The following is a 14699-nucleotide window of genomic DNA, read 5'->3' as shown; positions in this document are numbered from 1 at the left end:
CTCCCACTGACTTCAATGAGATTTTACTTTGTAGAGGCTTGTCTGTGCTGCTAGAGAAAGAAATGGAGGTCCTGCAGATGTGCAAGGCAGTTTTCGACTAATTAACTCAGGACCCTTGGTAAATAGTCCATTAGACCAGCTAGATCGATGTAGTGCTGGGACAGAATTGCTGGAAATAGTCAGCTGCACCAGCTCATAGACAAGATAGCACCTGGCTCCTAAGCCACATCTAAAAATGGGATGTATACTCCTCTGGCACAGGCATGCTGCTAAATTAGTGCAGTTTACAGGAACAACCCCTGGTAGTCACTCACGCATACACTCACTGCAGATGTGAGGTAAAGCCCTTAGCATAACTCATTGCATTTAACTGCAAAACATGCCACAGACAGCCAGCACATATCCAAACCAGGCAATTCAGGTGATGAGTGGAAAGCACAGCAGCTAAACTGTGCACCTGAACCCTTCAATATTTCTGAAAGAGGTCTTGAAAACCTGTTTAAATGCTTTAAAAAGTAGTTTTCCATAATACAATAATTAAAATATATAAGTCAGAACCCTTTAAAAAAAGCATTTGAGCATTGGTGCATATTTAGGACTCCAAATGCCTCTCTCAGCTTCCAAAACACTTCAGTTTCAACAGGCCTCATGGAGATTTGCAGATGGCTCTGCAGTTATTTGGACCAGAAAGAAAAATGCAATGTTTGTACATCTACTGAAGATCATTTTTCAGACCTTGCCCTGTTAGATGCACCTCCCAGCTCAGAAAGAAGTCTTCCCAGAAATTCCTACCTGACCAAAATTCACAGCCGCATGCTGGGCTGATGTGGTGAATATTATCACTGTGAGATATTCTGCTAGCTTCTCTCGTGTCCTGATCGTCTTGGGAAATCCTAATTGAGGGAAAGAAAAAGCATGAGTAACCCAGTTATGATGTAACCCAGTAGTAATCACCTACTGAAAAGGCATGAGTTAGAGGACCATGTAGCAGCTACTGAAGAGCAGAGCATTCTCTTTCTGTATCTTGCTGTGTGGTCTAACAGCAGCTACTCAACCTCTCTGTGTCTTGGCTGTTCATCAGAAAATTCACATTTCTACCATCAATGTGATGGTAGATGCAAAATCAACTGGAGAGGGGGAAGCAGCACATGGTAGCTCTAGCCACCCACAAAGCCTAAGGAGGAGGGAGGAGGGGATGCACCATCCCTTCCTATGTCCCGCTATCCAAAGCACACTATGCTCATCTTAAAGGGGCTTGGCATACTCCCAGGCAGAGCAGCCCTCCTAGGGCAGGAATGGCAAATGGAGGGGGAACCCTGAGTGCAAAACTCTCCACTGCTTATCCTCCTTCCATTCTTTACAGACCCAGCCAAGTGCTCCTGCTCTGTGCCCCAGCCCTTAGAGTAGCAGCAGTGCGGACAGGGATGCTGAAGACCCAACAGGTTTCCCATCTGTAGTAGCAGACCTGCCACCAGTGGTGCTTGCAAAATCTCACCCCAGCCAGAGCCTTGGAAAGGCTCGGTACTTGTCCCATATCAAGATGCTTAGGTCAAAGCATGAAGTTCCTGCTAGCAAGCCATTTCTAAGCCTTTCCTAGAAAATAACTACAGAAACAAAAACTATGGCAACTAGGTGTTCCCCAATCCTTTGCTTGTCCAAGCAGGTAGAGCCCAGGAGGCTATTATATGCTAGTGTATACTGGTAATGAGTGGAAACATCACAGCTTTGCCTGGAGGTCTCACAGGAAAATATGCAGGCATGCAATGCCAAAGTTATCCGCCCCAGATCACTGGCCAACAGGTGTTTCCAGATGTAAATCAGTCAAGACAGTATGAAGAATCACCACCTATGTGCATAAATTCATGAAAAGCTCCTTGAACATAATGTGAGCAGCAGAAGAAAACATGCTTAGGGAAAGACAGGAGAGCCTTAACTCAGGTGGGAGAATCGAGCTGTGTTATGGGTGAAAGCTGCCATGGGCAAGTAACAGTTTGCAGCGAATGGCAGGCAGTGATGGGAAACAAAGTAAGGGTCAGAATCTGTGGCACAGGAATATGGTGCCTCCTGGGGGAGGGAGAGCCCGATCCAGAGTGCCACCCATAAGACTGAGCATCTTTGGACTGAGAAGGAAGAGGATCTCCAACAGTTCAAGGCATGCTGTGCATGCAGCACTGCTGTCAGCAGGGACTTGACAAGCTACAGACCTGGCTGGGCAATCATACCTTACCTGAGGCCTTCACGCCCCTCATCCCATAGACATAAATGTCTTTGACAAAGGCCTGGAGCTCCACATCCTCACACACCACTTCATCGTTCTCATAGTAGATGTGAATCACATCTGCTGCAAAACTGCAGACACATGAACAAATGAACAAGACAAAATGAGAAGGAGAAAGCTAGAATGCCATTCCCTGCAGACCTTCTACAGACCTTGCAGATGACTCAGATGATGCATAGGGAAAAAGAGAAGGGCAAAAGCAGGTCTGAACACCCTCCTACCTCCTTCCCACAAGCAGTGGGAATGTACAGAGGTAACTTTGATTCATTTATGACTGCAGCATCACTTCTCCCCCCACAAAATGATACTGGACCACACTGCATTCCCTGAGAGATAATGAGCGCTTATTTGAGCCTTTGCTCCTGGCTGAATATTTGTCATCACACCTACACCCTTTTTTCACTTAATACAGACTCCTGCTGGTAAATCCATGTTGCCTGCACACTAAGAACAAGGATTCCCAAATTGTGATACCCTGTATGTGGGATACTCCAAAGCTGCTTCTGACCTTTGAGGGTCCCTTCCAACCCACGGCAATCTGTGACTCTGTGAATAGTTGATCCCCTCCTACTGCAGATCTTCTTCACAAAACCCAGGTGGCATACTCCAAAGCGGGGGTGGCACAGAAATCTTCCACTAAAGAGCTTTTACTTCCATCCACTGCATACAACAGACATCTCTTCAGGTTCTCTTCTCAAAATCTCTTTCTATAAAAGCTTCCTAGACTAAGTCACCCCAGAAAGAATAGCTGGCAAAACAGTAAGATAACAGAAATAGTCCTGAAAGCAGTAAAAATAGGTAAGCTTGATTTCCTGAAGGTTTGCATTTCATGACTGAATGACTGATGAACCGAGCTATTACATTCTACTAGCTCTGCAGGTACCTATAATCTCTTGCTAAATATTTTCACGATGACCTCTTAGGTGAAACATTTGCCTGTGGAAGCGGACTGATGGGATTAAGAATTGTTATCCAATGCAGATTCCTCCCTCATAAGAGATAAGCAGCTTGCAGTTTGGCTAAGAGAAACCACATTGACGGATTTGTAAAGGTCTCTAATCAAGTTAAGAGTTGTTGTTGAGGCAAACAACTGCATAAGCAGTAAAAGTTTAAGTAACTTTGGCTTCCAGAGGAAGCCAAAGGAAAAGAAAAATCCTTCAACATGCAGAGATAAAGCTGCCCTACGTGAACTCTGCCTCCACCACGTGCCAAATGCAGAAGGTAATCCTTCTCTTACACAACAGCAGTATTTTCCAGCCCTTTCCAATCAAATATAGATTAGTATACAAAGTATGGATGAGGTCTTTTGGGTTGGAATATCCATTCACATTTAGATCAGAAATAAAAAGCTGAGTAGTAGGGAAAAAGTTTTAAAAGTTGAGCTTCATTGTTTCTACAGTGACAACCTCATCAACTTTGTTAAGTCCAGGCCATCTACCACATGTGAAACAATGCTGAGGATAGAACTTACATCATCAAAGGAGTGGAGACGGACACCCCTGCAGAGACATTTATGGTGACTAGACACATATATGACTATGGTCCATGGGTCAGAATATCACACACTCAAAAGGGTGCCCATGTCATCTTTCTCCAGCTAGGTTAACACTCATAAACAGTCAAACTAAATTGAGTTTATTCTATTCTATTCTATACTTGAAGAGGTATATCTTGATCAGCAAAGAAAACACAGGAAAAAGAAGGTGGACAAACCCTGGACTACATCAAGACGTTAACCACAGAAGTTATAACTTCCTTTTCTCTCAACTGGGCACTAACAATTGCAGGAAATATTGCAAGATATCTCTTGCCAAAACACACACATAACACAGCAGACAAAGATGTACCCAACGCTTGTCACATTGTGCTTGCTTTATAAATCCCCTACTCTGTGTACACAAAAGATCTGATTTTTAATGAACACGCTTTTCAAAAGCCATGTGACCAGAAACAGCTGTATAGTTAGCAAGGAATTTATGCCATGCAAAAACACATTGTTTGTTAAATGGAATAAAAACCATGAATCATCCTATTCTGAGGCGGTGTTTCATATGTGAAGAGAAGTCACTCGTGTGGTTGAGCAGCCTTGTAGTACCTCTCCTGACTCAGAAGCTCTGCCCTTCCTCACCAGACTTGGGTCTTGTAATTTTAAGGCATTTTAAGAAAAGTTTGGCTCAAATCACTTGATGTCTAATTTATCAAAGCTTCAAAACACAGCTCTTGTACAATCCAAGCTTACATTTCTGCCTCACAAGAACCTTGATGAGGTTATGTGGCTGGCTCAGAGCTGACTTCTTTCTTAGTTTGTATATAGCTGAAAAAAAAGAAAGGCTAAATAACCTCCCTTTGCAGGGATAAATTCCAATTCTTTTAACTCTGTGAAATCCTATGGAAGAGTACATACATATAAAAGGGCCTCTGAAATACAGAATGCAAGAAAGCAGGCCTGAAAAAAGCAGTAAGAGTCTTCCAAGGGGGTGTGTTTGACTATATATTCTTCCTCAGATGAGATATGTTGGATGGAAAAGGTACCATATGACTAAACAGGTCAGGTTCTGTTCACAGAGTTGTGAAGAAGGGCAAAGACACAGAGACATGCCTCTGTGACAGTGACTTTACTAGACATTTGTAGAACTAAGGTCTCTTACCTCTTTATAGCCTCCCAGACTTTAATGCCATCATCCCGGTAATAATAGTAAGGGATATCCTCTTTGCTGTCCATCCCTTTAGCTTTGATCTCCTCAGGAAAGCAGAGTGAGCTATAAGTCAGATCCTTCATTGCTTTCTGCACCATTTGTACATGTCCTCCTCCACCTGTAGCATTTGCCTACGGGAAGAACGGTAAGAGAGGAATAGTAGGAGATTATGCTCACTTTATGCCAAGACTGGCTTTCCAAATTTGCAGGAGATGATATTCAGAATATTGGTGAACCTTTCAAGAAGAAAACCATATCTCCACACAAACATCTACTGAACAAAGAGGTCTGCTGCAACTGTGTATTTTGCCTTCAGAGATTTCACACCTCTCCCATGAATCACTGTTAAAATCCACATTTCCTCCATAGGTACAGTACCAGCTTGTGGAACAGTAATAATGCCCAGCAATACCCAATTATCAAACACAAAGCACTTTCTGACAGCTTGGTGTTCCACAGCTGGCATGTTCATGAAGACAGGCAGCCAAGAGTATGGTGGAACAGGACTTTTACTAGATCACTACTCCTGCTACTGAGTCTTTTAAGAGAAAGTGTTTAGTACCCATATATTTAAGCCAGGAGAACAAACCCACTGGGTGGTTACTGGTAAAGACTGGCCAGGGTTTCAGTATATAAGATACAATAAATTATACATTATATATTCAGCTACATTTGGAAAACAGTGTGTCAATAGCACTACAAAACTCTTTAGATAATCACTGCACAAAAGCTTCCAAATGTTTTTCTAGCATATGATGCTAGTGATGTAGCAGTAGTCATCTTGTAATTGTTGTTCTCTGGCTGGTTGTTCATCTACATTGGAACCAACAAATTCTGAAACTCCAGGATCCTTACTGGTGGGTCTCAGCCACACATTCATCCCACATGCACAGGGTATGGACCTTATGCTTCTGTTAAAAGGTGTGTGAGTACCAGGAATGTGCCTGGATTTAATCTCCTTTCTACTTGGGTAAAAATCTCTATAGCATGGAAGCTATTTTTGGTCTGGTAACAGAGGCATAAGAGGGACAGAGTTGTCCTGAAACACAAGCTCCCTTTTCAGAAGGACTTCTGAGACCTCCCGTTACTTCTCATTTACTACTAGCACGTTGTGACAGAGACTGCTGCATGCCAACTTGTTGCAGTTCCCCGAGGCAGCATGCCATTTCTGGGAGACTCAAGGGAGGAAGAGCTGGGTACATGCTGAATATCAGTGCAATCAGATTTAGAGCTAAGAGCTACACTGCAGACCATGATACACAGTTATGATTCACTGCCTCAGAAGAAGCTGAACTTTAATCCTGCAGATCTGCTGCTTATGACAATTTAAGATGACAGGCTGGAATCTACACCCACTATTTGTGGCTTAGAAATATATCTGACCTACACATCTTTCTCTGATGCATATTTCCTCTTGCAATTATAAATTCTATTGCTTGCCACCTTGCCCCAAGATGAATAATTATAAGTACTTAAAATAAATTGTTGACTTAACTGTGTGCATACAGATGCAGGGATGTATGTGCTTACTGTATTACCTTGCACTCCTACACTCATATGCCACAGCCATATTAGCTACATGTAAATGAGTTACTGACTCACTATTGACATTGGCCAGTTCTGAATTTGGCTTCAAATAGAGAAGGGCAGATTTAGACTAGATATCAGGAAGAAGTCCTTTACTATGAGGGTGGTGGAACACCGGAACAGGTTGCCCAGACAGGTGGTTGAGGCTCCTTCCCTGGAAATATTCAAGGTGAGGCTCAACAGGGCTCTGGGCAACCTGGTCTAGTTGGGGATGTCCCTGCTGACTGCAGGGAAGTCAGACTAGATGACTTTTGGTGGTCCCTTCTGGCCTGGACCATTCTATGATTCTATGAATTGGCAAATTAGGGGTAAACTATAACACCTTTAGCACAACAAGGCATCAATTCCATGAGCCAGGTACTCAGGTGATATTAGTTTTGTTTGTACTTTAGAAGAAATGGCAAAAAAACAAGGCAATATGCGATGGTTGAAGGATAAAAACACATAAGGAACCAAGAAGAATAATCAAGATTCCCAAAGGGATCACTTACCTTATCAAAAAGGCCACATTCACAAATAAGCTGTTCTCGGGCTTTGGTATTGATGGCTATTGTGAACCGCATGTGTGGCACCAAGAGCTGTGAAATGGGACCAACAACGAAAGAAGACAAATTAACTGACTTAATTCCACAGCAACCAGGTGTTAAGTTTGAAGTCACTGAAGTTCTGGAGGTTTAGCTGTAACCAGGACTTCCTTTCAGTTTGTCAAACTAATATGATAATCTTCCTAACCCATTGGCATTCCTTCATTCAAGAACCTACCTTGAAGAGGGGATGTACAGCAGGCAGCTGCCGGAACATAGCTATGCTGAACACCTCTGAGACTAAGTGTGTCCGTAAGAGATGAGTCACTGTTTGGTGAATGTGGAAATCAGATGAGCGAACCCAAATTTTAGCTAGCAGCCAATCATATGTGTCATCTGAGGGAAGGAATATGGGATTGTCTGGCCCAGGCTTTTGACTAAGCTGAAAGATATAAGAAGAATAGGAAACACCAAGTCATTCACATTCAAGGTGAGGCAACAAATGATGTGTCCCTTTCAAGACCCTGACAGCAAGCCCACCTGGATTGCAATGGGTACAATTTTATTCTCCAGATTCTTATACAGCAGACAGATAGGTGCAGCCAAGTACTGGATTGTGCACGGGTCTGTTTTGTTAGCATCCACACCATCCAGCAGTTCATAGTCCACAATGAAAATGTTTCCTTGCTGGGGGAAAAAAAAAACAACAACAAAAGCATGATGTGTTTTAACAGAGTGCAAGCAGTAGAGCTCAGAACAAAGGGTAGGAAGTCTTAGTCAGAGGCTGGCTTGTGCCCTGTAGTTATGAGCTGCCACTGCTCATGGTGGCTCAGGGATAATGCCATTGAGACAGAAAGCAGCTTTACACAAACCACCTGGACCTGTGTCTGCTGAGTCTGACAGTGAGCCTATCAGAAACGAGCAACTATGTATTTGCTATTCATGCAGTGACAAGTTTCCTGCTGCCAGCTGAAGAGAACTCTGTGCTCATCAAACAAGCAAAAGAAAGGCATCACCCTTGCCAACCCTTCTTCAGTGTGTTACACTCTGCAGGTGGCAGCAGGGTAAGACTCTGCTAAGAAAGAGAGAGGCACTTTTCCCTTCAGATGCAGTTGGTCAATCCCTAACCTTTCAGAGGAAGCCACTGGAAAAGGACCCATCATCTCCTGGTGATGTCTTAACTGCACCTGGAGAAAGGCACAGCCTGCAGCTCCAGAACAGAAGGAGAAAACAGTCGACAGGTGTTGCCATCCTGCAGAGACAACAAGCTTTGCCATGACCACTCATACAGCTTGAAGAGAGGAGGCTGAAGGCAGTTAGAAAGGGGTTTGGAGGTTAGAAGACATAAGAAGGAACAGATGGAGTCCAACCTGACTCAGAGCTGTACCTTCACTTCCTCCTCTAGGGTCAGATTCCTCTCCAGACTGCATTCTACCATATCCATAGTGACAGGCAACTTCTTGGGTATCTCCGTGCATCTCCGGATCAGCACAGGATTGCATCCATTCAGGAACTGGTAGCCAAACATAAAATCTTCCTTCCAGTGCTGCATCACATATTCTAAAGGAAAACCAAGCCTGTAGCATCAGTATCTACACTGCATTGCATTAATGTCCTACTGCATTGTAGCATTCCTTCTTTTATCCTCAACTTTTGTCATGCTGCTATGCAACTTTGACTAAAGATAGCAAGAGAAGGATTCAAAAGATGCCATATAGTTTAAAGACAAATCATTTAAATCCAATGGATGATGGAATCTTTGCCTTTCACTTTGAGAAGAATTATATTCATTTATTATATACAGAATCAATGATGAGTGAAATATTCCACTGCTATGAAAAATACTATCTCCATCTACAGACCACCTTATCAGGACTTCCACAATACTTTTAAATCCCACTTTTCAAATTCTCAAGGCATGCTGTATGGGGGGATGAGTCCAAAAACAATGACATGAGGCAGCAGAAGGGAAATAATACAGTAATATAGGTAGGGCAAGAACAGCAGTGGTTGGAGCAGTTCTCTTAGCTGGAGCTGGGTGAGTGGCATCTGGGGATGGCTTTTTACGTGGACTCAGTAGAACTACTCAATTGTACTTTTGCTTGTTCTGACTTATTTTTTCCTCTGTTTGTTTTTCATCTTTTCTTAGTGAAATGCTAGCTTTGGGTGCTCCATCTCTTTACTATTACATATGTAGTACTGCTGGATGTTTTTCACAATTGTAGTATTCTGTTTCATACTGTCATCATGTTCACTTCAGCCTACAAATTCAGAGACAGAAAAAAAAAACCTGATGAAAACGAAAACTCCCATTGGCATATTTAAGGGAATAATGAAGCAAATAAAGTTTTCCACTGTTTCCTGTTTTCAAATAAGGGAGAACTTTTTCTGCAAGCAATTAATTTTTCTACAAAGGGTGAAAGGATGAAAAAGACAAGCCTCAAGGAATGCAGTGATAATTTTTAAAAAAGTCTCAAAATTCATAATGCTTTCTAACAGAGTGGAAAAAAAGTTAGGTTTCCTTAAACTGACATTTACAACATCTCTGTCAGTTGCTTAATGAGTCCAAAGCTGTATCTGAAGTCTGCTTCAAGCAAAAAATAACTCATCACCTTGGACAGAAAATGTGTGAATAAAAAATAGCTTGATCCACCCTCTCCATTAGCCCTGTTTCTGCCAGGGCTTGCAAATAAACAAATGAGAATTGCACTAACATAACTGAGACACTAAGATAACTGAGAGAGATAACTGATGTTTAAAACTCAGAGTCGAAGCTTTCCTCATGAGTATGGAAATGTTATCAATGGCATTAATTGGAGATCATTTCTAATTCTTGTTAAAACTACTTTAGGAAGGAAGAAATCTTCTTAAATGCAACAAATTGCTGTAATTAGTTTTAAATAGCTCTGGCCACCTTTTGTACTCTATTTTATAACTGAGATAGAAGAAATTACTCTTGTTTCTGTTGACTGGTCTTAGGCAGCCCAGAGAGGAGAAAAACTTCAGAGCAGGAGGAAAAAGAATTTTCCTTTGCAGAGTCTGAGTAGGCTATTTGAGAAGACACATGCTAACCAACTTATAATATCTGTGTATCTGTTATATCCAATAGTACAGGAAAAAACAAAGTAAAATAATGTAACTGTGGGTGACAGTAGAAGGCTGGGTCTAGCTCAGAAAGCCTTTGGCCTTCCCAGTCCTGCTTTACAGAAATGACACCATGACATTTAAAACCCATGTCTGTCTCCAATGTTTTTTTTACTGGGTTTTCAAGTAACTACTAAAATTTCCACACTGAAAGAGATAAATAAAAGAAATGTTTTGTATTGGATATGTTAACACTACATAAATGGAGTTTTGAATGGTATGAAGTTACTGCAGAAACTGAATGGTCCTGAAAGCAAAGATGAAACTCACACTCATAGAGCAGGATTTTTGTCTTCTAGGAAGAAGATGTGAGTGTGAAGCAGCAAGCAGAGCAGGACATTTCATACAGTATGTGCAGCTAATTCTGGCACATTTTTAAAAGGAGATGACATTTTGTGTAGATGCCACAAGCATTTTCAGGCCTAGTTTGCACACATTTCCAATAAGACCCGCTGTTCTTGGGGCTGTGGTCTGATGGCCTGTCCTAGCTGCAGCAGAAAAAGGTGAAAAAGTTCCAGCTCCCAGCTCTTTGCAACTCATCAGCAGATCTGTTGACCTAACAGCAAGGGCTTGCATGCCTGAAGCAAGTTCCGTCAAAATGACCCACTGGGAAAAATTTGTCACCAAAAAGCATTTGAGCTGCTGAAACTGGCACAAATAGCCCACAAGAACTGACTGAGGGGAGCTACAGGTGAGGTTATGACAGCAGAATTGAGGCAGAGGAACCCTGCTGATATTGGGACAGGGTTGAGGAGCCAGCGCTATTAACAGCTATGGAGCCAGAACTGAGCACACAGTCGGGACATTAGGTAGCAGCCTTTGATTTGATCTGCGAAAGAGGAAGTGGAGATCACCCTTGTACTTATCTGTAGGGGAGAACATTTCCAAACATTCCTCTTTGCAAGTTTTCCATGTATTTAGATAACTGAAGTGGGACATACATGATCAAACTTTCAAAAATGCCCTTAACAGCTAACATGCCCTGAAAAACAATCCCACTAAGTTATATCTAGGTTTAGATGTAAAATGCTTTTGAAAATTTGTCCTATGGGACATGCACATATCTGAAAAGATATATTCCTAAAAGTCAAACAGGACTATGAAGCCTAAATGGCCTGACCTTCAGCATAGCTCAGGATAGAGAACATCACTTGGCAATAACCAGTAGTTCTAGTTTGTGTGAGATTATAGCTTCTGGGGGTATGGTCAATAGCCTGAGACTACCATTTATTTATGAAAAACCATGGGAGAGCAGACATGTGGTTCAGCCACTTGCAGTCTGACCAGACATAGACAAGACAACTTATTAGTTATTCTACAAAGCAAATGTGAGCAAATGTTGATAAACCCACCAGAGATTGTGTTGCTGATTCTGACAAAGATCCTCTCAAAATCTGCAAAATCACTCCAGGAAGACTGGAACATGTGCATGAAACGGTTGATATACAGATTCTCCATACTAAAACCAAAACAAACCAAAACATCACTGAAGAGAAAATGCACAGTTTCCTCAATACCCTTCTCCATTCTTTTCCATCCTTTTATATAACCACGCACGACAAAATTCTTAGTGGTGGAATGTGCACTTGATCACCCTCTAGAAAGTTTGCGGGTTGTAGGTTTACCCCAGAACCTGAAAGGTATCTCAAGGACTCAGTTCCTCCTATTACTGAACTCCATTCTAGATTTGTTCTTGGCAGCAATGCTTTAAGACCTATGTAATTAAAAAACTGTAGTTAGGAAAACTAGTGCTTCACACATCATCAGTAGTTGTAGTAGCTGGAGAGGGCTAAGCTAATTATTAGCATCAGTTCCCAAAGGAGCATAGTGACACGCAGAGATCCAGTGATTTGCACATAGAAAAAACACAAGACAGAATCAGTCCAGCCAGCATTCCAAACCAGAGAACAGCTCCTGTATCTGTGTGACTCAAGCTCCCTACCTTGGGAGGCCTAAGTTTTTGAGAGCTTCGTATTTATTTGAGCTGCTGGTTTAACTTGACACTAACCTCTTACCTCAGGAACCAAAGTCACTTGGTTTCAGACGTCACATGAATATGAGGGGCTGGGAGCAGGAAACATCTGACTTAAAATGCTACTTCAGCAAAGTGTTCTGTCTACAGCACAGTCAAGCAAGTTCACTTTACATGAGATGACAAGTCTTAAATTATTACATAAAAAAATGCCAAACTGTTATTTCAATAGAAATACTTTGACTAGAAAGCAAATAATACACTTGAAAATGAATGTTAGCTTTCCACTAGCAGTTCAAACGCACACAAAAAAGCCACACGTCACACAAAGATAAACAGGGCAGAAAACCAGGTAAAGAGAAGTCACAGTGTTACAAGAAATCCTCCCAAACAGATTTTGAGAGAGGAAGAATCCCAAGAGGGTGGAGATATAAGTAAATAAATAAAATTAGACTGAGGAAAAATAGTAGCAAAAGAAAAAAATATTTGTTCATGTTACAAAGAATTATTTCACTGTGAAAAACTGATCCTAGCATGAGAGAGAAAGAAAGAAGGAAGAGCTAAAAATACAGCCAGAAAAAGCATGTTCTTTGAAGTTCCCAATTTTCCAAATTAGAAAACAAGCAGGTAGATTCTCCTGGAACAAGCCATGCAGTTTGACGGTGTTTTGGTAGTGAAATACAGCTGCATAAATGTAAACCCGAGAATTCTGTGACATGTAAGGTTTCAGTCATCATCAGGTCTCCAGAGGGACTCAGACAACCAAGTATTCACTCTTGTTACAAGCTGCAAGTTTCTCAGTATGGCTATTAAGCTTCCTAGTTCTTACCAACCCACTCTTCATAGAATCAATTAGGTTGGAAAAGACCTCAGAGATCATCAAGTCCAACTTGTCACCCAAGACCTCATGACTACTAAACCATGGCTTCAAGTGCCATGTCCAATCCCTTTTTGGACACCTCCAGGGACAGTGACACCAGCACCTCCCTGGGCAGCACATTCCAATGGCTAACAACTCTCTCTGTGAAGAACTTTCTCCTCACCTCAAGTCTAAACTTCCCATGATGCAATCTTCATCTGATCACTTAACTAAGAGGAAGAACATCTTTCCAAAATATGAAGAGTCAATCCTATTAACAGAATCACAAACGTAGACATTTCAGATGACCTTGGGCCAGGCTTGTCTCACCTTAGACTCTCCCACCATCTTATACATGGTGGGATGACTGAGATAGTATGAGACTTGTTGGTGCAAGACAACTCTGAAGGGGACTCATGGGTTAGAGAGGTTCTGTTTGACTCATTAACCCTGTGCTATTTCAGAGATCTTTGTAGGATTATTCAAGCTCATTCAATCACCAGGACTTTGTGTTTGTTTCCATATGATATATGCAAATGGGTGGACAGTAATTTTGTTAGCCCAAGCAGATTACACTCAGATATAGTTAACTGCTGAGCTGCTCAGAACACCTTTTCTTCAGCAGTTTCAAGGGTGCATTGATACCACCTTCTTTTGATCTGCAACTGAAAGGCTCAACTAAGTGAACAGTCAGGGGAGAGAAGCATACCCAGGGGGAGACTCTGAGAACTAGGTCAAAATCCTAAGGCATCAGGTGCCAACAGTTCTTCTTCCTGTGCTTTTTACCACTGCCTCCTCCATCTGTCTACAACCAAACCAGTGTCAAATGAGAATGCAGGGGCTCAGTCAGTTCCTGGTGTGAAAAGCTTAAAATACTAATATTTAAATGAATAAATACCTTCAATTCTGTGATTATCTTGATTGGTTGAAGACCCATCTGGGAAAGATAATCCAATTTTGAGAGTGAAATAAAACATAAAAGGTGATCAAATCCTTACTCTGCCCCAAAAGACATTTTGCAAAACTCTTAAGATTCCACAGATACTTACGCTTTAGAGTAGTTCAGGATGAAGTCGATTCCTTTCTCATTGTCAAACTGGATGTCACGAGGCAGATCATTGTGAGAATGGGCATCGATGCTCAGGGGAAAGCCTGGATGCCACTCCTTCCATCTGAGAAAATAAACCAGGCTGGATTAGCCATATAATCTTGCCAGCATAAGAGCTGTGTCATTCCTTTAACTGCACTGCTGTGACTCTGCAAAGTAAAAATGGAGCACACTCATTTGGGCCAAAAAGAGCGACTTCTACAACATCAATACCTACCAGTACCCTACAGAATCTTGAAGTACAATTGAAGGCATCTACTTGGGCATCCACCTTCACGAATCTTGAAGTATCTTAATATCTGTGATATTTCCAAATACTTGTTGCATTTAGCCAAAACTAGCAGTAGCTCCAAATGTATGGAGAGGAGAGGAGACAGAGGGACAGGCAGCTGCCCAATAGATACTCATTCTTGGGGCTACATTTTTTCAGAATTGAGATACAGCAGCTAAAAATTTGGGTTCCTCCAAAAAACAGCTCTCCAAGAGACACAGATAATGTTGATGCACCTCCTCAGAACAGCCATACTGGTA

At 41.8% G+C, this 14699-nt stretch overlaps 1 protein-coding gene across 1 annotated transcript in view; it reads right to left on the bottom strand.

The window, feature by feature from the left end:
* Positions 1-14699, bottom strand: part of ALOX5 (arachidonate 5-lipoxygenase) — a 30780-nt gene that overhangs the window by 4054 nt on the left and 12027 nt on the right. The window contains exons 4-12 of the mRNA XM_068166148.1: positions 14110-14232; positions 11582-11688; positions 8473-8645; positions 7626-7772; positions 7324-7527; positions 7053-7139; positions 4927-5105; positions 2228-2349; positions 793-893 (exon numbers count right to left, since the gene is read on the bottom strand). Of these exons, the coding sequence (XP_068022249.1) occupies positions 793-893; positions 2228-2349; positions 4927-5105; positions 7053-7139; positions 7324-7527; positions 7626-7772; positions 8473-8645; positions 11582-11688; positions 14110-14232 (1243 nt within the window). The remainder of the gene's footprint in view (positions 1-792; positions 894-2227; positions 2350-4926; positions 5106-7052; positions 7140-7323; positions 7528-7625; positions 7773-8472; positions 8646-11581; positions 11689-14109; positions 14233-14699) is intronic.

The sequence above is a fragment of the Melanerpes formicivorus genome, unplaced genomic scaffold (genome assembly GCF_026170545.1).
Source record: "Melanerpes formicivorus ecotype bairdi unplaced genomic scaffold, bMelFor1.0.p_v2 SCAF_98, whole genome shotgun sequence".
NCBI lineage: Eukaryota > Metazoa > Chordata > Aves > Piciformes > Picidae > Melanerpes > Melanerpes formicivorus.
Note: the sequence above shows the minus strand (reverse complement) of the source record. Positions and strands in the feature narration are given on the sequence as shown.